The sequence below is a fragment of the Melospiza georgiana genome, chromosome Z, assembly GCF_028018845.1.
Source record: "Melospiza georgiana isolate bMelGeo1 chromosome Z, bMelGeo1.pri, whole genome shotgun sequence".
Taxonomy (NCBI): Eukaryota; Metazoa; Chordata; class Aves; order Passeriformes; family Passerellidae; genus Melospiza; species Melospiza georgiana.
The window spans coordinates 53,868,628-53,895,500 of record NC_080465.1 but is presented as its reverse complement, the minus strand read 5'-3'; the positions used below and the strand labels follow the sequence as shown (position 1 = coordinate 53,895,500).

The 26,873-nt window shown below is 47.3% G+C and overlaps 1 protein-coding gene across 1 annotated transcript; it reads right to left on the bottom strand.

Moving 5' to 3' along the window:
- Nucleotides 1-1,846: 1,846 nt before the first annotated feature.
- LOC131096284 (serine/threonine-protein kinase PAK 3-like) lies at nt 1,847-19,797 on the bottom strand. Its single transcript, XM_058044608.1, has 11 exons — nt 19,719-19,797; nt 18,833-18,870; nt 18,232-18,363; nt 12,607-12,741; nt 12,000-12,329; nt 8,060-8,172; nt 7,276-7,393; nt 6,355-6,454; nt 5,708-5,904; nt 3,313-3,450; nt 1,847-1,933 (listed from the first exon to the last, which is right to left on the bottom strand). The coding sequence occupies exons 1-11, from the start codon at nt 19,795-19,797 to the stop codon at nt 1,847-1,849; spliced, it is 1,467 nt and encodes a 488-aa protein (XP_057900591.1).
- Between the last annotated feature and the right edge of the window lie 7,076 nt (nt 19,798-26,873).

Here is a 26,873-nt window from a genome sequence, read left to right as displayed (position 1 = left end):
TTCACTTTCCAGTAGAAGAGACTTCCATCTGCTGTCTCTGCTAGAGAGGAGGACAGAGTGAGCAAGACTCAGTCAGCTCGCAGGGTTATTTGCATAGAGGGGGGCTGCAACAAAACGAGAAGCCAAAAGCAAACAAGCTCATAGCCTGATTCCAGAATTGCTCAAGCATCTATGTCTGAGCTGGCAAGACAAGAAGGTGCTTCAGACCTTAAAGGCTGCTTCGTCCTTTGCAGGACCAGCACAAAATGTCAAGATCAATGACAATAGAAAGATGGGGGGGGGGGGATTTTTTGCTCACTGGGTGGGAATTGCTTCAGTTGCTGTTTTTTTAAAGGGCTTGCCTGAGTTGCCATACTAAAATGCAGCCAAAAAAAAAAAGGGCTGTGCTTTTGCTTAATGAAGCCACATTGTATCTGTCTTTAAGAAAGGAATAAAGAAAACACAGATTGACTACTGAAATTATTCTCCTCCCTTCCAAATCAGTTCACTACTCAAGCAAAACCCTCAGGCACATCCCCAACTGCCTCTCTCCCAGCAGCTCAGAGCTGCATTGCACAGTGCTTGCTGTGCGCCAGAGAGCACAAAGCAGGCTGGCCTGGTGGGCCTGAATATTTCTGCCAAACACTCTGCATCTCACACCTTTGCTCTGGCTCAGTGCAGAGCTGCAGGATTGCAGGCACTTCCTCCCAGAGCTGCGTGAGGCGCTGGCTCCTGCAGATGTGCCCTGCCAAGCTGTCCCTGCCTCACGCTGGCCTCGCTTCCCCTGGCACAAGTGCCGGGCCTGAAGGAGGCTGCCCTGTGCTCCAGCCTGCCGAGCAGTCCAGCTCCCTGCCCCGGTGCCCAGAGTGCTGCACACACTGCTGACCTTTGCCAGGAGTTGCAGGGCACCGGCAGAAGAGGAGGAATCCTCAGCCAGCCCAGCAGCCCTCGGCTGCCCTTGGCCTTTCTCTGCTCCTGGACACACTCCAGACGGCCAATGCCTCCAGGCTGGGCTGTGCCCAGCACGGCTGCACTTCCCCTCGGCAGCAGCCAGCTGCCACCTGGGCTCTGAGAGCGGAGGATTCGCCCTCTCCCAGGAACAGGCACCCAGGGCCCGGCTGCTGCCTCTTGCAGCTCCAAGGGTCTCCTTCCAGCCTGCCTCTGCCGGGGCTCAGGCTGCTCCGGCCTCTGCCGGGGCTCTGCTGGGGCTCCACCCCGGCCAAGGCCGGGCCCGCTCTCACCTCACAGGCGCTCACAGCTCTGCCCCACAGGAGACCTTCCCGAGCACCCTCTCTGATCTTTCTGCTTTCTCACTTGAGCAAGGTTCTCCTCCAGCCAAAGAGATTGCATTTCAGGATACAAATGCAAGTGGCAGGAGCCCCAATGCTCTCCAGTCACAGCTCAATGCCTGCATCTGCATAGGATGTTTGGGCTGTCCCATTCTTCCTTTGGTTTTGCCTGCAAACGCCATTGCCCCTTCTGCCTCAAACAGAAGAACCAAAGCTGGCCAAAATCAGACCAGTGGGCCATATTTCAAAGGCAGTGTGGTCTGGAGAGGATGAATGAAGAAGATTCTTCCCCACTTTCGCACCATGCCAAAAAAAAGTGTCACTTTCCACCTTTAAGAAACAACAGACAATTCAGAAGGAATTCTCGAGCTTATTCACAGAGTGAGAAGGAAGGGAATCTTCAAGGTGAGTTGTGGTTTCAGAAATTTTATTCATTTCCAATCCTACTCTGCAGTCCTATTAGACAATCCTAATCGAACCCTAATCCTAACCTGAAACCTAATCCTAATCCTAATCCTAATCCTAACCTACAATCCTACTCTAAACTGGTTGAGGAATAAATGGTCCTGCTGTGATTGTCACATTCTTGTCTCCTTCCTCTTCTTCACTGAAACAATCAGTGGCACCAGGCTGGAGGCAGGCTCAGCAAATGTTACAAATGGATGCTGCCCAAAGGGAAAAAAAACAAATCAACAAAAAAAAATGAACCATGACTTTCCAAGATCACAGGATTCCTCTGGCACTTAGAAGGATGCAAGAAGAGGACCAATGGGACCATCTGCATCTCCATCTTTATGTGCAGGACCTTGCCATCATAGGCAAACCTGGCCCAGAATCCCACTCATCCATTTATCAAGATGTCTTCATCTTGCTGAGATTTTTGCCCTGCCAGTGCTCTAGAAATGGTGCTTTCTGTCCTTGGAGTTTTTTCTTTTCAGGAAACTCCAAAGCCTTACATTGGTCCCTGTCTTTGAAAGACAGGCACTGTGCTAATTCACACCGGGAGACAGAGCAGTGTCTACCTTTCCATGCCCTGTCCCTCGCGTGCTGGATGGCACCTTCCTTCCCAGCAGGGCCAGCCCAGTGGCACTGGGCCCTGCAGTTCCCTCTCTGCCACACAACCTGGCGGTAACCCTGGCACAGTTCCCGTCTGCTTGAGCATGCCAGGCAGCAGATGGGGCTGGGACAAGTCCCTCCCAGCTGTCCCTGTTTGCGTGACAGAAACCTCTAAGGGTGGGCTGGGGCTCCTCAGAGGCTCACAGTGAGCCCCCCAAACCAGGGCTCCTCAGAGGCTCACAGTGAGCCCCCTACAGCCCCTCCTGCCCACAGCCAAATCTCTGACTGCTCAGCTGGGACTGGCTTCCTTGGGTTCCTCCACCACCGTTTCATGTTTCTGTACCCTGCATTGCTCTACTTCCATTCTTTTGCCATTAGATAAAACTGAACACCCCACCAAATTACAAAAGAGGGCGACAGAAACAGTCAGAGGACAGAGCACCTCTCCTCTGAGAGACCTGGAGTTATTCAGCCTGGAGGAGAACAGCCCCCAGGGAGAATTCATTGCTATGTTCCAGCATTTCAAAGGGGATTCTCAGGAAGTAAGAGACACCTTTTTTAAGAGGGTCAGTTGCAATAGGACATGGGATAGTATTTGTAATATATAATGGGGATCAAGTCAGATTAGGTCTAAGGAAGATCTCATTTACTTGGAGCATGGTGCAACTCTGGCACAGGTTGCCCTTAGAGCTGGTAGGTGCCCCATCCCTGGGCAAGGATGGGGCAACCATTCCAGGGCAGGTAGGAAGGGGCTCTGAGCAACCTGATCTCTTTAAAGATGTCCCTGCTCATTGCAGGACACTTGCAACAGAGAACCTTTACAGGGTCCTGCCAGCCCAGCCCAGTCTAGGATTCTTTACTGTTTTAATTTGAATAGCACTAAAATTGGAGGTGAGGAGGAAAGGGGCTCATCTGATACCTTGGACTTGAGTGGAGGAGGAGCCCATCCCTCAGACCCTGTTTCACCTGCAACCCCTTCACATTTTACCTCTAGGAGCTCCTTGGCAGACCAGCGCCTCTCCTCATCTGTATGCAGGCAGCAGCTCAGGAAGTCATGCAGGCAAGGCGAGAATCGGTTGGGCTGCTGCAGCTTTGGTGTCCCTTGTATGGCTCTCAGGACTTTAGGCTGGGGAAAAAGGAAACATGAGGCTCCACCTGCTCCTTTCACATCTGCAACTGCTCTCCCAGATCCCATTGATTAAGCCCCACTCTGCAGTGGCAGTTTCTGCCCTGGCAGATACCCAGAGATGACTTTCCTTTAACAACCAAAAACCCAAACCCCAATGCAGCCACAGCATTTCCAACATCCCACAGATCTTGCCTTGGCAGCTGATTTCATTAACTGACGTAGTTAGTGGGAAGCACATCACCAAAACCACATTTCCTTCCCTGAGGATTCACACCAGCTTGAGAGGCTTTTTGGAAGAGGGGCTTTGCTATACTAACTCTACTATTTCAAAGGATTAGTACATGAAAAGTATCTCTGCAGTGCTTGTTGGTCCCTTAAGCACAGCTGCCATAAAACAAAACTCATCAAGATTCTTGTCCTCTTCTAGAAAACAGTGGTAATTGAAGGAAAGAAAGGAAATCCACCAGGTATTCCTCAGGTAAGGAAACAAACATTTAGAATCTCATATTCAACACAGACACATTAAGATGCATGCACAAATATATTGAGATGAAATTGCCTGCTGAGTGCACAGGAGCTACCTGCAGCTCTGTCTCTTGGCTCCAAGTTTTAGTTTCTTTATGTGACAAAAGGAAACCTTTTAATGGTCAAATCTGAAGGAGAACTGTCATCCCTATGGTCATCCTCTGCTCATTTGGATACTCAAGTCAATGCATTAAAGGTGTGCCCATTAGCAGAAAGTGTCAGGTAAGAAATGGGAGGTTTGGCAGGATCTCCATGACCCCAGGCTGCGGCCTGGTCTCCATAAAAGTGCCCATCACAATGCTAACAGCTCTGTGCTAGCGGCACTGAAATAGATGGTGATCAAAGAGGCTTTGTTATTATTCTCCTTAACCCAGAGGAAAATTTCCAAGCCTAAAACAACAAACACACTCCCCTTGAGTAGAAATAATTAGGACAGCTTTCTTTCCTTTTCCCACACCACCAGAGGTCACAAAGGGGGTTTTATCCTGACCCTCTGCAGCTATGCTCAGCCACTGGCCATGGTGGGGAGTTGGAGTCCTCACTGTCATTAGAACTATGCAGGCCAGGGATGGCCCTGCTCCTGCAGAAAAGGAACACAGCACCGGTGTCAACTGCCCACACTGGATCCCAGCCCAGGCACCTGCCTGCAAGCTCATTAACTTGTTAAAGTACCAAGAAACAGCCATGAGTTTGGCATACAATTCTAACTGCAGTCAGAGAAAAATGCATCCTGAACTTATCCAGGCCATCCACACACATGACTGAACAATGTACAGATGACTTGAAAACCTGGAAGTTTATAAGACCCACAGGATTTGGAAAAGATGCTTCAATATGGAGGAAGATTGATGTGCTGTGGTTCAAAAAGAAAAAAAAAGCAGAACTAGTTGGGCATTGCTTTGCTGGTTGTTTCTTTGTCGCTTTTTCTTTTTCTATAAAACTGAAACTGGGAAGACTCAACCTCCATTTTGAAGGATATTTATCACACATCCAACCATTCCACTGAAAAATTCCTGTCCTTCAGAGACAGAGCTCCAACAGGGTTCAAAAAGCACATGAGAAATGTCAGGCATGGCTGGAGGCCAAAATGGCAGGTTTCTGAACTGGTTAGGTTTCTGAACTGCCACTTCCCTTTCTGATGCAACCAAAGCTACAGCAGATGCTGATGTGCTGCAGGGACATTTTTAGAAGGGGACCTTGGTGGAAGTGGTGCCAGCAGATGGCAATGGTATTTTGTCCAATGGGACACAGAACATGGGACAGGTGAGAAAGACAGTGGGATCAGTTCAAAAAGAAAAAAAAAGCAGAACTAGTTGGGCATTGCTTTGCTGGTTGTTTCTTTGTCGCTTTTTCTTTTTCTATAAAACTGAAACTGGGAAGACTCAACCTCCATTTTGAAGGCTATTTATCACACATCCAACCATTCCACTGAAAAATTCCTGTCCTTCAGAGACAGAGCTCCAACAGGGTTCAAAAAGCACATGAGAAATGTCAGGCATGGCTGGAGGCCAAAATGGCAGGTTTCTGAACTGGTTAGGTTTCTGAACTGCCACTTCCCTTTCTGATGCAACCAAAGCTACAGCAGATGCTGATGTGCTGCAGGGACATTTTTAGAAGGGGACCTTGGTGGAAGTGGTGCCAGCAGATGGCAATGGTATTTTGTCCAATGGGACACAGAACATGGGACAGGTGAGAAAGACAGTGGGATCAGTGAGTATTTGCACTTTACCAAGACAGAAGTTTCATTCCAGTAACGAACTTCTCGTTCCACCATTTCGATGGCCACGATTCCCAAAGACCATATGTCCACTTTGGGGCCATATGGTTGACCTGTCACCACTTCAGGTGCTATCCACCCAGTAGTGCTGGCCCCAGAGTTCTGTCTACTCTGCTCAGCGGTGAGCTGAGCAAAGAGGTCAAAGTCAGCTGTGGAGAAAACAACAAACCATGAAAGCCAGCTCCAATTAGGAAACCAAGCAAAAAAAATCCCCCACTCTCAGTCTAAGAATGCACTGTGTCATCTGTTGAAAATCAGTCTCTGCTCTATTTCCTCAGGCCTTTAGCCAAGAAAATATGGAATTGGCCACTTCAAAAAACCCCCTCATTTTTTACACCACCTCCAGCAGTGGCCTTTATTTTCCTGAAGCTTTAGACTTGTAACTCCCTTCCTCTGGAAGGGGACACACACAGACCAACACCACTCTTGACTTCTTGTGGTTTCTTGTCATATCTCTGTGCATGTTGCAACCATGTTATCAGCTCACAGAGGGTGTCCCTGCACTGCCACCATCACCATTTTTGGGGAGCTGGCTGTCACTCCAAGCAGCCCCACACCCACATCCCGGGAATGCTGCACCTGACCAAGAATATACCGACCCAGCTTGACAGAGCCGTCGGTTTTGAGAAGGATGTTGCAGCTCTTCAGATCTCGGTGGATCACGTTGTTCAAGTGAAGAAAATCCAGTCCTTGCAGGCACTGAGAGAGAAAACAGAAACAAGAGGGCAAAAATGAGTGATGTGATTTCATCACACAAGAAAGGAAACAGCTCTAAAAGGTTCCCTCTCCAGGTGGATGGGGAGTAATGGCAGAACACAGTGCCACTGAGAGGAAGAGCTTGCTTCTCCAACACTTGCAGAGCAGGACCTTTCTAAGGAAAGGCATGTCAGCTTTTGAAAGAGGAACAGCACCTGCTGTTGTAGGCTGTCCCCCGCAAACCAGCCAGGATGACTCCTGCTGCAGTGGACGTACTCTCTCCAAACAAGGGTTTGCCAAGAAAGAAAAAGTCCCTCCCTCTGGTATGGAGCAGATCACTTTTGGGTGGGAGGCTGCATGACAAAGGTTTTCTTGCTGGCATCAGCACAGACTTGGAAGTACCACATCAGTCACCTTCCTGAAGCAAACACTGTTTTGTCTGAGTACTATCCTTTTCAGTTAAGGACTGTGAGAAATGAGTCTCTTTCTTTGCCATTAGTTTCAAATCCTGCCACGAGCACCTTTGCTTTTACAAGCAAGAAATGCAATGCAGAAAGCCTTGACATAAATGTTTAGAGAGGCAAGGTGGAGAACAGCAAATACAAATACAAGAGAAAGAGTGAGAATACAACAGAAGAAGGTAAGAGTATTGGAACAGAGTACAGTGAGTGCAGGGGCAGTGGCAGGCATTTCACCTGAGATGCTTTTGCTTGCCCATAGCAACACAGAAACAAAGCTTGGCACAGGAAATCACTCCAGTTCCAAGCCCCTGTTTCCCAGACAATCCTGCCCTAGCCCTTGGAAGCACAGGTGGGATCCCTGACCTCCCGACTGATGGTTGCAATCTGTCCTTCAGACACGTAAGTCTCATTGATGATGTCGCTCAGAGTGCCTCCGTCCATGTACTCCATAATCATCCAGAGCTGCCTATCCACAAGGTAGCTGAAAGAAAGAAACAAGGCTGTGGAGATAAACATGCATGGCTAGGTTGCAGTTTGGAAACAGCAACGGTTGTTTCTGGGTGCCTTTGTGATGAGGACAGAATAAAAGGAATAGACATTCCTTCCCTCTTGGCTGTGCATTGTTTGCAATCTGCGCAGTCTCAAGGAGAAAGGCACAGCTGTGGAAAAGGAGACGTCTTAAATGGGCAACAAGTGAAAAGTGCAGTTTAGTAACAGCCCAGATAAAAAACCTGTTACACATGGTGTTTCTGAAAATAAACACCTATTTGTCCTGGCATACACAGTAATGGAAAAGGTATAACAATCCAAGGGAAATCCTCTCTAGGATGGTTTATCAGAACTTAAAAGGTGCTGAGAAAAATTTGAAAAAATCAAGCCTCAAAACAAAGTTGAGGCAGTGAACTTCGAGGGAATTAGTAAAATAGGGCTGATCCAGGTTTTTGAAAAATTTTCAAACTGCGTTTGTCAGGGTGGATTAATGCAGACAAAATGCATTCTCTTCCCATCCACTAGCGATAAGTAGAGAAATAATAATTAACCAATAATTATCAGCTCTATTTTCTGCCAGTGACCAAAGTGGGTTTTTAACTTTATATGCTTGCAGCATGTAAACAAACATTGCTGGGATAAAATAACAACCACTCACCTCGTTAAATAATTCACAATGTTTCGGTGCTTATTAATTTTCATGACCGTAAGTTCATTAAAGGTTCCTTCCTTTCGGATCAGTCCTTGAAGATTTATTTTCTTTATGGCCACCTAAAATGATGTTGAAAATCAGTAACATGAAAAGCTGGTGGCATGAGAACAATTTCTCACATGGAGTGAGTGATTTTTGAATGACACAGCCAAACTGTGCTAACTGCCTTGTGATTAGACATCAGAATGGGAACTGACATTCCAACAGCCCATTTCTTTGCTCCCTTATGGGCCAGTTACAGGACATATGGGGCCACTGACATTTTGCTTTGACTATTTGGTAACAGTGGTGTTTCAGCTATCACCCACAAACCTCTGACCACAATCTCTGCTGCTTTGTTTGGGATTCAGAAGAAGTAATCCATGCCTTAATACTCTGTGGATACATCTTGGGCTATGGGCAGGGCTTAGGGCTTTTAAGGATGCCTTTCCAATCTGTCCCTATGTGCAGTTCCCAAGTGCAGCACAGCAGGTGGCTAAGGAACTACCAGTAACTTTCAGATGCATTTGCTGGCAGCCAGAAATGAGAATTCAGGACTCTGAAGCTGTAGCCCCAAAGAGCAGTGAGATGCTCTAAGGCACCACCTTCGTTTTAGCAATGGAGAGCGAGTGAGCGCGTCCTTCTCTGAAAGGAACCGCTGCTCTTCGTGCCTTCCTTCCGGCAGCTGAGGAGGACAAAGTCCCAAATGTATTTCGCGGGCTGGCACCAGTCTGTGCTTCTTGTGCCTTTTCAGCACAGCTCTGCCCAAAGCTCCAGCCACAGTTCACACCAGAGGGAAAAGCCCTCGAGTGCAGCAGAGTCTACAGAGGCTGTTGACATTTACCTGTCTTCCTGTGGCAGTGTCGAGTGCTTTACAAACATCTCCAAAAGTCCTAGAAACAAAACAGAAGCAGAGAAAGCAGAAGCCATTTAGATCTTGCAGTGAAAGCCAGCCCACACAGGAGATCTGTGCTGTAAATGCCTAAGACCCGCAGGACACTGGAAGCATGGAGATGTCTTTGACAATGCCTTCTGAGCATACTTAGAAATTCTGATCAGCACTGACAATCTAAGCCCAGTGCCTGAACACATTTGCAGCTTGTCTGACTTCACACTTGATACCTATTCCACCGGCAAAACATCTGATGCATAGTTTTGTAAAATTAACATTGCTTGGACTCACCCACTGCCAATGTTTTCCAGTTCAATGTATTTTATTATAGGATTTTCCATCTTCACCATTCTTCCTGAGGGAAACAAAATGCAAGATGCTCACTTTAAAGCAGAGATCCCACCTTCTAGGAGATACAAAAGGCAGCGCCACTGTCTGGGGCTCTGAGCCCTCCCTTTGTGGACAGCTGGCTAATAACAGGAACAGGAACTAGAACAACAAGGAAAGAACAGCAGGTGCACAGCATAAGTGGCTGGCACAGAGACTGATTTCTAGCATCCTTTGAAGTGAGAGACCTCTTGACAGCAAACACACAGGGGAGCACAGGGAGATACATTCAGAGGAGACTGAGGCCAGAAGAGAATACCTACCAAGGAAGTAAGTTTGTCATCTAGAAACATTAAGGAGAGCTGGAACTAACAGTGCCTTTCTTTTCTTGGGAATAAACACTGTGAGATTTATAAAAGGTTTCCTACTTGCTAAGATAAATGCACCTGGACATCTAGAATCAATTCCTCTGAACAGATGCCAAGTTCAGAACAGGAGGAATATTGCCAAGTGTTCCCATCTTTTCCACCTTTCAGCAGTTTGCCAGAAGAATGCCTCTGCATATGTAAACCAGAGCAGCTCATGCTAGAACCAATCCCGACGGGGCTTTCAGCATCAGGACCCTCACCCTTTATGAGCAGGCTGAGCTCAAAAATGCCCTTGCCCGTGCCCCAAGTGAAGAACCATGCCGCTTCTCTTCACCCTGACAGTGCGGATCAGTCGCTCCCATTGCACTCGCCCTCTCAGCACCATACATGTCCCTGTCTTCCCAACGTGGCACAGCGGGCACAGGCACAGAGGACAGCAGTGCTCCTCAGGCATCCCTGTGACACAGAGAGCTGCCCAGAGGAGATGCTGACCCTCCTGTGAGTCCAGGCCGTGGGACGCAGAAGCCGGCCCAGAGAAGGCACTGCAGCAGCCGGGCAGCAGCGGGACCCTCCCAGCTAAGGAAGGCTCCAGTGTCTGCAGTCCCTCCAGCCCTCAGGGGCAGGGCAATGACCACAACAAGGCTGGCAAAGCCCAAGCATGAGCACTGACAGGCACTGATGGGAAGAAACCAGAGTGAGCCTGAGCCCCATACAAGCTGTTTCCCCCATTCAGGACACAACAGGATGGGCTTTGAGATCAGCCACACTGAGGAACAGATCAGTGCCCTTTTTTGTCCCAACAGGTGATGGTAGACACAGAATCCACTGGGTTCTCTTCTCAGCCTACCAGGTCTTATCTGATAGCACAGCACTGGCAGCTGTTATGGGCAAGAAGGAGATTAATTGAGTTGTGCTGCAGAATCACAAAGGGCTTGAAGAGTTCTCCTAGAGACTGATCTCAGCAGGGCTTCTGCCAAGGACTCAAGCAGTCACAGCCTTCTGCTGATCCAGGAACAATCCCCGCTTCTGCCTTTGGCAGAGAGGGAAACCCAGGCAAACTCCAGCCAGTCTAAGCTGCCCTCAGAGGCAGCAGGAATACCCAGAGCTCTCTCTTGCTGCCTCGGAGCACTGCCAGCACTTCTGTGACACTAAACTGAGAACCCTTTGGTACAGCTATGCTGACATGTGCACACGTGCACACTGTCCCTCAGATAAGAAAGATACAAGACGTACTCTGTTGCTCCAGGGAGTCACCCGCCATCTCCTGTTGCTGAGCAGCAGCTGGGTCAGCATGGGAGGTGAACCAAGTGCTCAAGCTCCACGTCTTTGGCTGGGGAGCAAAGGCTCCTTGGGACGGTGCTGCTGCTGCTCCAGCAGGTTCAGTGTCAGCATCAGTGTAGATCTGAGACAAGAAATGAGTTTATGTCAGGAAAGTGTGGCAGAGATTGCCCTGAAATGCAAGAGAGACTGCCATTTGAAATGCAAGCCCTTAGGAAGCTGCTGTCAGCCACATGCAGAGCTCTTCAACTGGATTGCTTTGGATGTCCACTTGTGAAACCAAATGGTCAAAACAGAAGGCTGGTTTTACTGGAGTTCATAGTCAGTTTCTTGTTCTAAAGGATGACTGCAGCAACAACCGCTCCACTTCCTCCCAAGGACTCCTTTCCCCCTCTTAGGTCTGCAGATACATTCGCAGCTCCTCATTCTAATGTTCTACTTCCTGCCATGAAACTCTCTTTTTCTGCACCTTCCTCGGGACGTGCTTATCCTGCAGCATCTCTGGATGGTACAGTTCCTGGGCCTCATGCCAGCCTCGGGGCTCTTGGTTGCCCGACATTTGCTGGAACTCTCTGCAGGCTGCCAGGTAGGATGGCGACACTTCCACCTCAAGTCAAACAGAACAAAGCAGTCAGAGACTACAGCTTGTCCCCATCAGCCAGGAATCATCGACTGGGAAGAAAGTAAAGAAAAGGACAGGAGCAGATTCACAAGGGATACAGACAGCTTGTAGCTCCTATTCCAAATCTATGTGAGTGACCATGTTCACCTGCAAAAACACCTCAAGAAACAAGGTCACCTGGAAGAAGCCAGTCATTTGGATGACTGCTGGCTAAATGGCCAAAGGAGTAATGCCACTGTCTAGAGCATCAGCTGAGATTCAGCAGACCAGGAAGGGTCCTTCAGAGCAGCTCTGATAGAGGCCTCATCAGGATGGCACTCAGAGGCATTATCCCACCCCACCACTGCTCTGTAGAGGAAAAGCAAGGAGGGCAGAAACCACCCGCTGGGTGACTGCAGTGGCTATTGCTATTTCACTCACTTGCTTTTCTAGAGCCTTTTTCTCCGGAAGGAAGTACTTAATTTTCTCTTTGATGATTTTAATTTTTTCGTCTTCCCTCTTCTCCCTTGCCTTGATCATAGCCTCAGTTCCCTGCAGCCGTGCCTGCATCTGTTCATCAGTGTTCTGTAAACAACAACGGAAAGGACTCTGTTTCATGAGCAGAGTGGCTGCCATTCCTTCATTCACCTGGCTTTGTTGATTGCCCCTCTGCAGATCCTTCTCCTCTTGGATGTCTTCATTCCTCCTCTTTGCTGCCATAATGTCACTCTGAGCTTCATGCAGCTCCGCTTCTGGCTCTGCCTTGCTGTTCTGTACACACAAATGCAGAGCAAGTGACTGGGAGCTGCCATCAGGCTCCGCTTTTCCCTCTTTTAGCCTCAAAATCACATTTATTTAGCCACTTCTTTCTGCTTCCCTACCCAGCTCTGCTTCCACTGTAACCATCCTGTCCTGGTGCTGATCTCTGCAGATTCCAAGGCTCTGTGCTTCCAGTGCCTGTGGGACTCCTGGCCTCCTCAGTCCCAAGAGCTCTGGTTTATGCCCCTCTTCCTGCCCTTCCCTCTGTCACCTGGCCAGTCAGGCTTACCTGGCCATTCTCCTGTGCCTCTTCCACCTGCTGCCTGAGCTGCTCTTCCTGCTCTCGGGCTGGGAACAGCTCTCCCTGAGTCTGGCATGGCATCTCAGATAAGGCAGTCTGCTCCTGCTCTTTCTCTAGAAGCACCTGCACAGAAAGCAAGAGAAGATGTGTTTCAACTTCCCATATGACCTTTGTGGGCCAAGACTCCAAGACTGCTGGGCTCACACGTTCCCAAAGCACTGTGCTGCTGCTCTCCTGGGTCATTCTCTGTTTGAGGGGAGGCACAGATTCCAAAGTGACCCTGGCACTACAATCAGGGGCCATCTGGGACTGAAGCTCCAACAGCGTCTCAGGCAGCTGACACAGAAGGTGTGGCATTTCTCAGGGGTCTGGTGAGAGCCTCCCTCTGCTTCTGCCATGTCCTGTTTTTCTTTCAGTAGTGACTGACACTCCACCCTGTCCCACAGCTCCATCCTGGCTCTGCAGGTGGCTTCTTGTGTGAGCTCACTCCTCATAAGAGACACTTCTGGAGTTCACGTTCTTTTCAGGCCTGCATCAGCATTCCTCCTCTGGACATTCACACTCTTGTTAGAAAACCTGGTCATTCAGGAGATAAGGATGCATGCAAAGATCTCTGATGGAAGTCAGAGAACCTCTATCCATCTCAGTAGATGGAGGGGGACCAAGGTGTTTCTTCTCCCTCTTTTGTCAACTGAGAGTTCTGACCAGCACTAACAGAGTCTCTCCTAAGGCCCCATTAACAAATGCACTTACACAGCCCTGGGGATGCCAGTGAAGGAAACCATGTGTCATGTAATGCATGTATGAGCAAAGTCACCAGACCCCAACTACAGCATGGGACAGTTCCGCTCCCTTAGGACATGCAAAAATTTAAAGGATAAAAAGAAGACTTCAGGTCAGAAAAGGCTGGAGAAGGAAAACATGAGGGGAAAAAACAACCATCTCTGGAGGGGGAAACATCTCTGCCTGCTCAGGATCAGTCAATGGAACTTGTCTCTACTCCTCTCCTGAAGAGATGCCTTTAGGTGAGCTTTGCATCTTCAACTGCTTTGGGCAGAGCCAGGAAGACTCAAATAGAGAGATAGACAGATCCCAATTTTATAATCTCTCTTTACTGTACTGTAGTATTTACATTTTTTGAACAGATATATATGGAGAACGGGAGAGAGATATAATTCTCTCGCCTAGGTGTTTTTTAAGGGAAGGTAGTGAGAAACTTAGAGAAGAAAACAATTATTATCTCTACTTGCTGTTCTTGTTGTTTAGTACATGTATAATGTGTTATAGTGATTGTTTACTGAAAGTGATTTGTTAATTGGATTTTAGTGATAGTTGTTTAGATTGATTAGCTAATTAGATAAAAGCTGTGTCATGACTGTCTGGAGACAGCCAAGAGTTTTTCTTTAGTATCTTTTAAGTATAGTATCTCTTGAGAATAGTTTTATATAGTACTAGTGTAACATAACATAGCTTAATAAAGCATTTGTTTAACCTTCTAAATCATAGAGTCCAAGCACATTATTTGCCACGTGGGGGTCACTTGAATCAATACTGTCCTTTCTGTCGCTACACACATCAACACTCGGTAGCAGTGCCCTGATCAGCAGCCATCCTGAACTTGCTCTCCTGTTGCTTCAGTAGCCCACACTCTTGGGGAATCTGGAGTGAGTGGATCCTTACGGAATGCAATCAGACCCAGAGCATTGCATTGGGAACTGCACTCTTTGTGCATCTCTGCTCGGGCAAGTTCTTCTCTTGGACTGGACCACACTGACGGTGCTGAAGTGGCTGGGAATCAGAAATGCAGCCCAGCCCTTCCCAGCTCCTGTGATCTCCAAGGAGCAGCTGGAATGCAAGGGCACTGATTTCCTGCTCAATTCCCAAACACAACCCACACTGATTCCCTGGGCTGCCAAAAGACACGGGAGCCGTTAACCTGAAAGTGATGTGTAAGCCCTACTGGCTGGTCTGGCACCAGAACAGCTCGTTCTGCACCAACATCCCTGCCCCAAACTATGTGTTCTTGTGTAAAAATACTTCTTCCAGAACTGCCTCCTTGCAAAATAAAATTCTAGCAGAACTTCTGCCAATGCTGGAAAAAGGCAGGAAAGATTAAGAAAAAGCTCCCTTGCTCCCTGGAGAAGGAGAAATTACACAAGGCTTCTCCTTCTAGCAAAAAACCAAACAAATAAACAAACAAAATATGAAAGTGTTACCTACTCCAGTGTCTAAAGCAGTGAAGGGATGTTAGATGCAGTGAAGGGATGTTTGGCAGGGACATAGCCCTTATGGTGAGGATTGGATCTACGGATCTATGGCAGGGATCTATGGAAGTCTTCCTGAAGGTCCCTCAAGAGCCTCCCATTGTCCAGGCTAAAGCTCCCTCAGCACCTCCTCACTGGCCTTGTGCTGCACCCCTTGCCCGAGAGCTCCCCTGTCCTTCTGTGCACACGCTGCAGCCCCTCCCTGCCTCTCTGCTCCCCAGGGCCCACAGCTGCACAGAGCACTCCAGCTGTGGCCACAGCGCTGCCCAGCACAGGCCACGCTCACTGCCCGGCTCCTGCTGCCCCACTGCTGCTGGCACAGGCCACCATGCCCTTGGCCTTCTTGGGCCCCTGGCCACACGCTGCCTCATCTTCAGCTGCTCAAGGCCTCCAGCCCTGCGTCCTTTTGCCCCATGCAGCTCCCCAGCCACAAAGGTGCCCATTTCCCCTCAGATACCACACACACCATTGCACAATGGCCTTCCTCTTCCGAGCAACACAAGACAGCAGTCAAGGACTTGCAGCTTCACCCCCACTCCAGGCTCCAAGGCACTTGCCAAAGCTGCAGACTGCACCAAAATATGCACAAACAGAAAATGGCCGCTTCTGCTTTTGGCCTCACAAGAAGGCTTCGCAACTCCCCACTTTGTTTCTTTGGCCACGCGGGACAGGAATGGCCCCCATACCTGCATGGACAACACAATCCTCCCCTTGCAGCTTATCAAAAGCCAAAAGACAGCTGGCCCAAAACACACTGTACAAGTGAAGAACTACTCAAGGAAAGTGCAGACCGCTTTCACAAGCCCAACACACCTTTCCAAAAAGGGAAAATAAACAAACCAAGGCCTGGCACCTCCAGCACTCCCTCCTTTGCCCTTGGCCATAGCACTGCAGAAGCCAAGAGAGAGAGCTTCCCTGAGCCAAGCAGCCAGATGCTCTCCCAGAGGCACCAGCCCTTTGCTGCCTCAACATGACAGCTCAAAGGCCAAGTTCTGTGGTCGCTGCCTGGAGGGAATCCCTAGCTCCTGGTAGGACTCCAGCACCCAGCATCCTCAGCCAGCAACAGCAAAGTGCTGGCTGCTCCAAGACTTGCAGCTCTGCCTTGCACTAAAGACAGCACCACACACAACTGGCACTTACAGGTTCTGAGTTTTGTGGTGTCACCACTGAAGGAGGCTGGCGGTCATCCACCTCACTTTGCCCCTCTTTGGCTTCTTCTCCAGGAGCAGCGGGAGCCAGGGGAGAGACAGCTCTTGGTTCTGTCATCTGTGGCAAGAGAGAAGCATGAGGGACAGGCTGTTACCTATCATGCAGAACCTCACTTCTTTTCAGATCTACCCACCACATTTTCTAAGGAGAAATCAAAACATTTCATAGCAACACAGGCGTTCTAAATCACAGCCACCAAATTCAAATGGGCCATCTCAAGAGAACTCTAGATGGATATGAAGTTGATTTTCCTCCCTGGCTGCTATCAGAAAGCAAGGTTGTCGCAGCAAAACGGAGGCTTTAGTTCTTGAAAGCACTGAAATGGAAAACTAGGAAAGCGACAGCAATGCCTTTGCTACTGCTGCTGCAGATGTGGAAAACTCAAACTGCATCACAATCCCATCCAGGGCTGGAAACATTGTGCAGAAGCATCTTTGCTTGCTGGAAAGAGAAGAAAATGAATAGACCTTCTCCTCCTAGCAAACCAAGGAACCAACTAAGCACATGTGTCACCCACTCCAGTGTCTAAAGCCCTTGGATGCAGTGAGGGGATATTTGGCAGTGAAACAACCCTTGTGCTGAGCACGGTCATACAGGGATTGATGGAAGTCTTCCTGAAGGTCTCTCAAGAGCCTCCCATTGTCCAGGCTAAAGCTCCCTCAGCACCTCCTCACTGGCCTTGTGCTGCACCCCTTGCCCGAGAGCTCCCCTGTCCTTCTGTGCACACGCTGCAGCCCCTCCCTGCCTCTCTGCTCCCCAGGGCCCACAGCTGCACAGAGCACTCCAGCTGTGGCCGCAGCGCTGCCCAGCACAGGCCACGCTCACTGCCCTGCTCCTGCTGCCCCACTGCTGCTGGCACAGGCCACCATGCCCTTGGCCTTCTTGGCCCCCTGGCCACACCTGCTTCATCTTCAGCTGCTCAAGGCCGCCAGCCCTGCGTCCTTTTGGCCCACGCAGCTCCCCAGCCACAAAGGTGCCAATTTCACTTCAAACACAGCATCCACCATTTCAAGGTGTACATCCTGGTTTTAGCATTACAAGACAGCAGTCAAGGACTTGCAGCTTTGCTCCCACTCTAGGCTCCAATGCAGTTTTCAAAGCAGACTACACAATAGAAGGTATCAACAGACACATGCAGCATGTGGTTTTTGCCTCAGAAGAAGGGTTCAGAACTACTCACTTTGTTTCTCTTGCCGCACTAGATAAGAATGGCCCCCCACAGCTTCATGGACAACACACAGAATCACAGAATCACAGAATTTCTAGGTTGGAAGAGACCTTTAAGATCATCGAGTCCAACCCATGTTCTAACGCCTCAACTAGATCATGGCACCAAGTGCCACATCCAGTCTTTTTCTAAACACATCGAGGGATGGTGACTCCACCACCTCCCTGGGTAGATGATTTCAGTATTTGTCCACTCTTTCTGTGAAAAACTTCCTCCTTAATTCTAGCCTGTATCTCCCTTGGTGCAGCCTGAGACTGTGTCGTCTTGTTCTGCCTGTTGTTTCCCAGAGAAAGAGTCATCTCATTGCAGTTTATCAAAGGCCAAAAACCAGGCAGACTTCTGAGCACTTATCTGCTCTGCTACTGGCTACTCTGCCTGAAGAGGCAAAAGAGCTACCTGGCAACAAAGGCACCAAAATCCCTGACTTCAAGCAGCAACTCTACATCCCCAGTATGTCTCTGAAATACTCCCAAGTAAGTACACCCAAGAAGTTTGTGAGGACAAAGCACCACAAAGAGCTTGTGTGGTCAGATCAACATTTTCTTGTACCTGCAGCTACTTGGCCAATCTGTGCAGGGGGACAGGTCTCTCCACGCCACAGTGTCCCCTGTGTATGCGACAAGGCTGTGCACAGTGAGCTGAGCACAGTCAGTGTCTTTGACATGCTCCCTGCTCTGGGATCAGGGAGCCTTCATGCTTCAGGCTGGCCCTTATCAAAATGCCAGGAAGCTGGTGCCTAAACATGACAGATCAAAGCCCATTTTCCAGCTGTCAAAGGCTGGGGGCAATCACTAGGTCCTGGCAGGACTCCAGCCCTCAGCATCCTCAGCCAGCAACAGCAAGTGCTGGCTGGTCACAAACTTGCAGCTCTGCCTTGCACTAAAGACAGCAGCACACACAACTGGCACTTACTGGCTCAGAATGTTCAGGTTGTGGTGTGACCACAGCTGGAGGCTGGTGCTCATCCACCTCATTTGCCTCCTCTTCGGTCTCCTCTCCATGAGCAGAGGGAGCCAGAGGAGAGACTGCTGTTGATTCTGTGAACTGTGGGTAGACAGCAGTGTGAGGGACAGAAAGTTACCTATAATTTATAACCTTATTTCTATTCAGCACTTTATTCTATTTAGCTCTATTTCTACAACCAGCTGTACTAAGGACAAATCAGAAACTTTGATAACAATAACAAACAATGGGATTCTAAGTCACTGCAACTAAATATCAATGGGCTAATTCAACAGAATTGCTAATAGTTCTGAATTAGACATTACACCCTGGCTACTATCAAGAGGCAACATTCTCTCTGCAAAATGAGCTTTTCATTCCTTGAAAGTTCTGAAATGGAAAATTAGGAAATAGCCAGTGATGCCTTTGTTATTGCTGCTGCAGACATGGAAATGGATTTTCTTTCAGCCTACTCAGCTGGCCCTCTACACTCTACTGCCACAGGCCAAGCCTGCAGCTTGCTCTACAATTCTTAAGCACCAGGAACATGAAATATTCCTTTCTCACTCACCTCAGAATCAGCACCTCTGAATACACGCATCATGTGATCTGGAGTGGGCAAGGGAAAATGAACAAGTGCTATGAGAAAACTGCCTGGGCTGCTGAATCCGACAGAAGAGGTCAACCCAAACAGAGAATATTTTTCATTATCAACATCCCTCCACGTGACATAGTTCTTTCACACAACCAGCAAGAGATCAGGACAATAGTCTTGGTTGTGCCTACACTTCGGCTTTTTCAGCCAGTAAATGAATACAAACATGACCAAGAAAATGCAAATTGTTCTTCAACACTCAATGCTTCTGTTCTGTCCAACAGATAAAGCAGCTTTTGCTCTCTTTTCTTTCAGGTACTTTTTTAAATAAAGAAGTTGCATGCGCTAATTCCCATTAAGTTGCTGGAAACAGTCACCCAGAAAAGCTTCCCCAAAATCCCCCTGAGCTGTGGCAGTTCTATTGTGAAACAGCACAGCAGCAGCTCCAGGGCTCAGGAGCAGACACTCACTGCTTTGGCGTTTGCACTTCACTGCTAAGGGAATCACTCTTTTAGCACTCAGTCAAGGGTCAAAATAGACAGTCAAATCCTTTCATTACCAACTTTAGAATAAAAGAAGCTTTCCCTCAGTTCTGGGGAGAACTACAAAGTTTTTAGAAAGCCTTCTGAGAAGGCCTCCCTGTCTGCATTTTGGAAGTTGTCCTGCTTGATCCAGCAAACTGAGGAAATGACAGACACCCCCTTTTTAGCCGAATGTCTTGACAGGAGCTTTACCAAACCAGTGACATCCTAGTGCTCTTTCTCTTTCAAAATCAACTCAGTCACTAAGAAAGAGCAGGAAGACATGCAAAAGCCAGGTTAGCTTACACCCCAACCTAAACAGAGTTGAAACCTCTACTTACTTGCCAGGCTAGTCATATAATAGGCAGAATAAACAGTGCCACACATTGTGCAAACTGCTCCAGCAAGTTGTTCAATCATTGTAGCAAGTTTACACCACTCTAGAAAAATGAAAACTCCTGTAAGTGTGCAGCTACACACTCACAAAGGCCGCAGGCAGGAGGATGCTCCTGATCTGAACAAGCCCTAAGGCTGCTCTGGCACTGAGGCCTTCTGTGCAACAAGGCAACCTTCTGATGTCACCACGACAATGTGGCGACCATGCCCTGATATCACAAAGCAAAGTATGACAAAGCAAAGCATCACAAAGCATGTTAGCCTGTGAGTTTATGCAAAGCAATAATCAACCTTCCCTACAGCAAACACAACATGGCCTCGGAAGTTCTCCTCTGACACAAAGCAGCACAAACTCCCCCCATGGGCCAAACCCTGTTGTTCAAGGGATCCAAGAGTAATTCCAAGAGTGCCCCAAGCACCTACAGAGTGTACCCCAACTGAGCCCTCAGATGGGACCCAAACAAAGGAAACCAGGTGAAGAAAATGGCCCAGGCCTTGTACAGAACCAGGAGAGAAAGCACTATTGGTACAGCAGCTGAAGTAATTCCTAACAAATCACCCCATATATCTGCATATTCATTGGATGTTCCCAGGGCTGCTCTGTATGTACATCTCTTCCTCTGCTCTGCCTTTCTTCCCCTTTGGAAGCAGTCAAACTGGATCCACCCACCAGCAGCAGCTGCTCCAAGCTGGGAACGCAACTGGCAGTGCTGATTTCCAGAGGCTTCTGTGTCCCAGGGGAAGCCAAGGCAGGAGCAGGTTGAACGGTGCTGGCGCTGCTGCTGCTCTGTGCCAGAGAGCCCCGGCTGGGCAGGGCACGGTGCCCACTGCGCTGCGGGCTCTTTCTCCTGCCAGAGCTGGGTACACCTGGGAACAAGGCATGACAACTTGTGGGCAAACCAAGGGGTTTCTGGGGATGCACTGCTCTGCACACACCCAGGACACCTGCAGCACAGAACTTTGATCCCCCAAAAGGTAAACAAGATGGAAACAGCTGGAAAATATTTCATTTCAACCATTCTTTATGCTTCAATAGAAATGACCAAAATGAAAGTTTCTGAGCAGGTACTCGATCCACACTGCCAGCTCAGTGTGAGAAAAGAGGCATTATTTTGTTTCAGGGCTGGGTGCGTGGGGAATCACTTCCCTGAAACATGCACACCCACGTGTTAGTATCCATGGAACTAAGACATTACTTTCATTACTTTTATTCATTACTTTGCTCAAACTCACAGGCTAAACATTCTCACAAAGTATTTGACATGTTTAAATCACTTCCCCAAAATTACTGACATTTAGAGTAGGGGTCTTGAGGGTCTCTGGTGGTCATGTGGTGAACATCCCATTCCTCAAATTCTCCTCCCATGGTTAAGAGCCTTCTTCTCCTTGAATGCATTGCAGCTACCTCCTCAGTAGGCCCACTGTCTTTATTCTCAAGGCTATGCTATCCACTTGCACACTCTAACCACTGGTGTGAGGGAAGGTACGACTAAGCACTGCCTGTTAAAGCTTAACAAATTCACAATTTGTTGCAGGCAAACACTTCCCCAACATCTCTCATTCCTTCTCTGGGAATTAAACACAAGCATTTTGTGATCACTGAGCCCAAGGCCGCCTCCAACCCTCCTGTCCCCCACCAGCCCTTCTCTCCTCACAAACAGAAGGTCTAGCAGTACCTTCCCTCACTGGCTCAGTCAGCAGCTGTGTCAGAAGTTCTCTGTCACACACTCCAGGAACATCCTAGACTGTTTGCTGTCCGCTGCACTCTGTTGCCAGCAGACATCCCCACCCTGTTCCATACCCCTTGCAGAACCCTGCACCTACTATCCATGGGCACCTGGGAAGGGGAGGCAATCATGGAAAAGATGCACCAGCTACACTGGCAGGAACCAAAACCCTCTTGCGGCACAGCAGCTGGTCTGTGTCTGGGACTGCTCTGCATGCCCCCCTCCTCATGGGCTTTTGGCTGGAAATGCAATTGCACTTTCTGCCTCATGTAGAAATACCAGAGCTGCACAAACAACGGCCAGCAGGCCATATCCCAAAGGCACTGCAGCACGGAGTTGAGAAGGAAGAAGACCCTTCCCCAATTCCTAACCATACCAAAACCACCATAATTGGGACTTTTAATCTTCTGAATGTAGAGTTTATTCACAGGGTGACAAGGGAATCTTCCAATGGCGTTGAAGTTTGGTAGAGTTTTTATTTGAGTCCTACTCAGACTGTTGATTTGAAAATTTATTTTAAAATATTTTTTAAAAGGCTGTTCAGTCTTATGGTTTTGTTCTAATACCAAAATGGCTATATGAAATGTACTGGCATTTTGATTGCATCCAAACTGATTAGGCTGTAAAAGCTTTCCTGCAGAATAGCCACTAAACAAGAAATGAAAATCTGTGGACTGTTGACTTTGCAAATTTCTACTAAACTTACTGGACCATGAGGCATTTTTAGTTAGATCATAGAGCAAATTAATTCCTATGGATAGCTTAATTTGTATAGACCTGTTGATTTCAAATGAAAACTGCCAGCATGTACTAAGTGGAAATTTGAATACTCACTTCTATGAGGTCTGAATTATTAGATAGTCACTGTTCACCGTATTAACAAAAATTAACATTCAGGCTATTTTTTTTACTTATAGTCAGCTCTTCAACACTCTTTGTAACATTAGCAAGAGAATTTGTAGCAATGTGAACCATGGGTTGGTGGAGCATTGCAGAAGGCTCCTATGTCAGCACTAAATGTTCACCATTCAGGCTATTTTTTTTACTTATAGTCAGCTCTTCAACACTCTTTGTAACATTAGCAAGAGAATTTGTAGCAATGTGAACCATGGGTTGGTGGAGCATTGCAGAAGGCTCCTATGTCAGCACTAAATGTTCACATTTACCATGGCATCACTTCTTGCCTTTAATTCCAAGCTACAGCTCAGTTCCTGCAGTATAGATTCACACTTGTAGTCTGTATTTGCAGCTGGTTCCTACTTCCCTGTCCAGAAAAAAATCATGCTTGGATCTCAAATCAAAATAAAATAAGGAGAGTGTCAGGTTCTGGATAGGTATAGCAAGAACTAAGAGATTTTTTTGCAAATATGTTGAAAAGTTGTTTGTACATGCTGCAAAAACAGCAGATTAAAGACTTGCACTCTAACTTGCAATCTGAGATTTGCCTATTCTTTCTGGACTGATTTCTTGAGGCCACACACTGAACCTAATCAGTAAGCAAATCAAAACCACAGGAGTAGCTTGGAGAATACTGCAAATTATTCTGTCATGATGCTTTTTGCCTAAAAGTTCTGGCCATCATCTCATTGGAGTAATTAGAGGAGATCGAAGCCATCATACTGTGCCTGTGCACACAATTCCTTCCCAGGAGTAATCCATGGAGCAAGGCTGACAAATCCACACCAGCAGCTGCTGCCACACAGTCATGAAGCAGAGAATATGTATTTCTGCTACACTTGGACAGCTGAAGAGCTAATCTGCTGAGCTAATTTTAGTGACTGCTCACCACAGATGAGACATTGTGGGCAGTCTCCAACAAGTCAGGGCAGTTAATATCCTGTCTAAATGAAGTAAGTCTAGCAACATATAGACCATGGAGCCTGAGGAAAGCCAGCAGCTGTAGGAGATTTAATTTGCTTCCGTATCTTTCTTTTTACTAATTTACTGCAGTCAATTATTTAGATAATGGAAACTTTTGGCATACAATTGGCTGGAAGGTTGGTCAATCTTCCATTCATGACTCCTCTGAAAGAATCACCCCAGTGTTTTTATCAGTAACTCCTCCATCATCATGGCTCACATAGAATTTCCTACAGCCCTGGAGCTCCTGGTCACTGCTAGGACGTGGGGTCAGGGAAAGGCACCAGGAGAAGGGGGAGAAAGCTATGTGCAGAGACTGTGTCAGATAAAGAGAAATTTGTTTCCTCTTATTTGACTGAATGGCTGCAGAAACCTTGCTAGCACTGCTAGCAAGGTGGCCTTTTACAGGGCTGGGCAGAGTTTGGGGCCCAGGATCCCTCCTCTTCGTGGGACACCAGGGTGAGCAGCCCCTGTCCCAGCCAGGAGCAGAGGTTCTGTGACTTCTACCCTTGGCAGGGGGACCTGCCACAGCCATGAGCTCCTGCCGTAGGTCCTCTGGGGCAGCTCCTGCTCTGCAGCGATGATGGGCGCAGCTGGGGGGGGGCTGCAAAGGAGGGTGGCTTCCAGTGTGCTCTGTTGGTCTTCCACACTGGAGCCAACAGAGCTTCTAGAAGGAGTCTCCTCTTGTGAGCTGCTGGAGCTGGAGCTGGCACTGGCCACAGAGCCGTTGTTTTCATCCCAGGTAGGACCAGAGCACAGCAGCCTCTGGACCTCCTCACTACACTGGCCCAAAATGACAGTGAGGACGCCATGGACCAGAGGTTCAGTATGTATGACTCCGTTTCCTGATAAACTGTGCTAAGAAAACCCTGCATCCCTCCTGTCAGATCTAAGACACGCCAAGAAATCTGTTGGCACATTGGGAACTCAGAATTGTTTGCCTTTTGAAAAATTGTCTTATGAGTGCTTTTGGTTTTGTCATTTTGTGTTGATTCAGTTGATCCTTCAGAGAAGCTTCCTTAATAATACAAAACATGGGGAATTGTGGAGACCCTGGGGGGCATTCCCTGGTCTAGGGAGACACAAGAAGTATTTATTGGCCAAAGAAGGGGGTGTTTGTGGAAAGTTCAATATATCAGATTATTGAAAATTGATGACCACAGTAAAGTCATTCTAGCAAAAGCAAAAGAAATCAAAGAAGAAAAATATATATGCATATAATAACCCAGGTACCACTCCAAAAATTATAAAACAATATTAAAATCTAGCTGGTGGGGTAATGTATTAGAAGAAATTAAGATCTTTAATTTTGTGTTACAACTGTTTTTATAATTCTTACTTGTGTAATCCCCTGTTTTATTTTGCCAGCATAGTCCAGAAGATGCAAGTGAATAAAAAATATTGCTCAAGCCAAATGATTTACAAAGAAAAGAGTGGGGATTGTGAAAAATGCATGTATTTTATGATTGGCTTTTCATAAATATTAAAATGAATATTATATGTGTTGTGTTAGAAAGTAATGCTGTATTAATTCTCTTAAGTACTGTGTTAAACATAGTTTTAGGTTATAAAAATTGTTAAAATATAAACTATGCTATTATATTATAACTATGTTTAACAGAAAGGACTTGCAGCGAGATAGCAGCCACAGGACACCTAAATCTTTCAGAGAAAGGGAATTTATTGCCTTCTTATCAGAAGAAACTAACTTCTTCCCGCCTTGGAGGCACTGTTAGGATTAGAAGGAAGAAGTTGACAATGACCAGACGGAATCCTGTGTTTGAATGGAATTTATGCACCATGTGTGAAGTGTATGAATATGCAACGTGCTATTGCTCTTAAAGGTTAATCCTTTGTTAGCAGGGGTCCTTTTCCAGGCTCGTGATGCCCAGAAAAAGGTACCTGGACATGCGTTAAATCTTTGTTTTTATCGTCTCATATTGTCCTAATTCAATTTGTCCAAATTGTTATTACTCTAATTGTGTTACTATTCTTTTAACCATTTTGTTACTATTAAACTTTTAAAAATTTTAAAAGCAAGTGATTGGTGTTTTTCACATGAGAGAATCTGTGTGTTGAAAAAAAACCCATAATGGAACTGTGCAAATGCATTCTGTTCCTCCCTGGAATGGAAATTCTCATATTCAAAATATCATTAAAGTTGTGAGACAGAGTAAAAATCCATTTTGAATTAGGTAAAATGTCTAGGAGAGGTGAAAAGTCTGTGAGGCCAAAGCTGAAGGGAAAAACTGCAGGACAGAGATAGTGAGGCACCAGAGAGAAAAAACCAGAAAGGACCACAAAGTTGATCTGCCCTGACCTACAAATTCTTTTGATAAAGAGGAACTAGCGATAAATGTCATGCGAAATGAATATGTATGACCCTATTGTGAAACTGTATGCATATGTATTTGGAAGGGGAGATAAAAGGAGACCTGAAATCCTCAGAGGTATGAATGCCTTTTGAGAAGAGCATTCTCCCCATACCTCTGGCGCTGTAATAAACATACCAAGCTTTACAACTTTTATAAGGTTGTGAGGTTTCTTCTTTTCTCCACAAAACAGTTGAGGCCAAAATTTCAAGTGGTTTGATGTCAATCAGCTGCATTAAATTATTAAAGAGAGCATTATTGGTCTGGCTTCACAGGCATCTGAATGAATGATGAACAGAAAATCTGTACATTACAAATTATACTTTCTTGGATAGGTCAGATTTTCCAAGGATTCAGAAAATGGGTTTGGGTTTGTTTTTTTCTTCCCTCTAAGAAAAGCTAAAAGAGTTCCTGCATTCCTTTAGTCAGTTAGAGGTTCTGAAGTGTACTTGGCTTCTATCAAGGTCACAGATAGCGGATTCCAAAAAGATGTCCTTGATTTTCAGACTTATAATAGACAAAATACCATGAAAGAAAGAATTGAAATCAATTTAATTCTGACACCACTTTGCTCTCCATTAAACCACAAACCCACACTCTACCCTTCTCATTAATACAACCCCAGAAACACTGACAGCCTTGGTTGACAGAGGAACTGTCATTTCCAGACAATTCATTGAGAGCAATGCTAAAGGCCCTGCCCTGGGTTTCACAGCCACTGCCCCCCCCTGTGCCCATCCCTGCAGGGCAGGACCAGCATCAGGATGACCTGTGGAAAGAGCTGGTGACAGTGGCAGCTCCCTCTGCCCAAGGCAGAAGGCACAGCACCTCTGCTCCTGGCTGGAACAGGGGCCAGGTGGACCTGGTGTCCCAAAAAGAGGAGGGGCCCCAGCAAGAGGCCAATCCACCAGCAGCTCTAGCAGGGCTCTTGAAACTCCTTATTCAAGGAAAAGCAAATAAATTGGTTTTTTTCCTCACATAGTCCCTAGACACTGGTTGATCTCCCTTCTAATGCCCTTTCCCATCCCTTTGTGTCCCTGTGGGTGACACCCCTGTGCTGGGGGCACAGCCATGGGCCCCTGGAGTCCAAGGGCTATGTCAGTAGTGGTACCTGGTCCCACAGGAAATCCTGCTGCAGCTG

What these genes read in the sequence shown, in the direction of transcription:
- LOC131096284 (XM_058044608.1), bottom strand. Translation starts at nt 19,797, where the DNA reads ATGATTGAACAACTTGCTGGAGCAGTTTGCACAATGTGTGGCACTGTT. An exon ending in ATTGTGAATTATTTAACGAG is followed by an intron (nt 7,394 to 8,059) that starts GTGAGTGGTTGT and finishes TCTTTCTTTCAG; the next exon opens with CTACCTTGTGGATAGGCAGC. An exon ending in CGACGGCTCTGTCAAGCTGG is followed by an intron (nt 5,905 to 6,354) that starts GTCGGTATATTC and finishes TTTTCTCCACAG; the next exon opens with CTGACTTTGACCTCTTTGCT.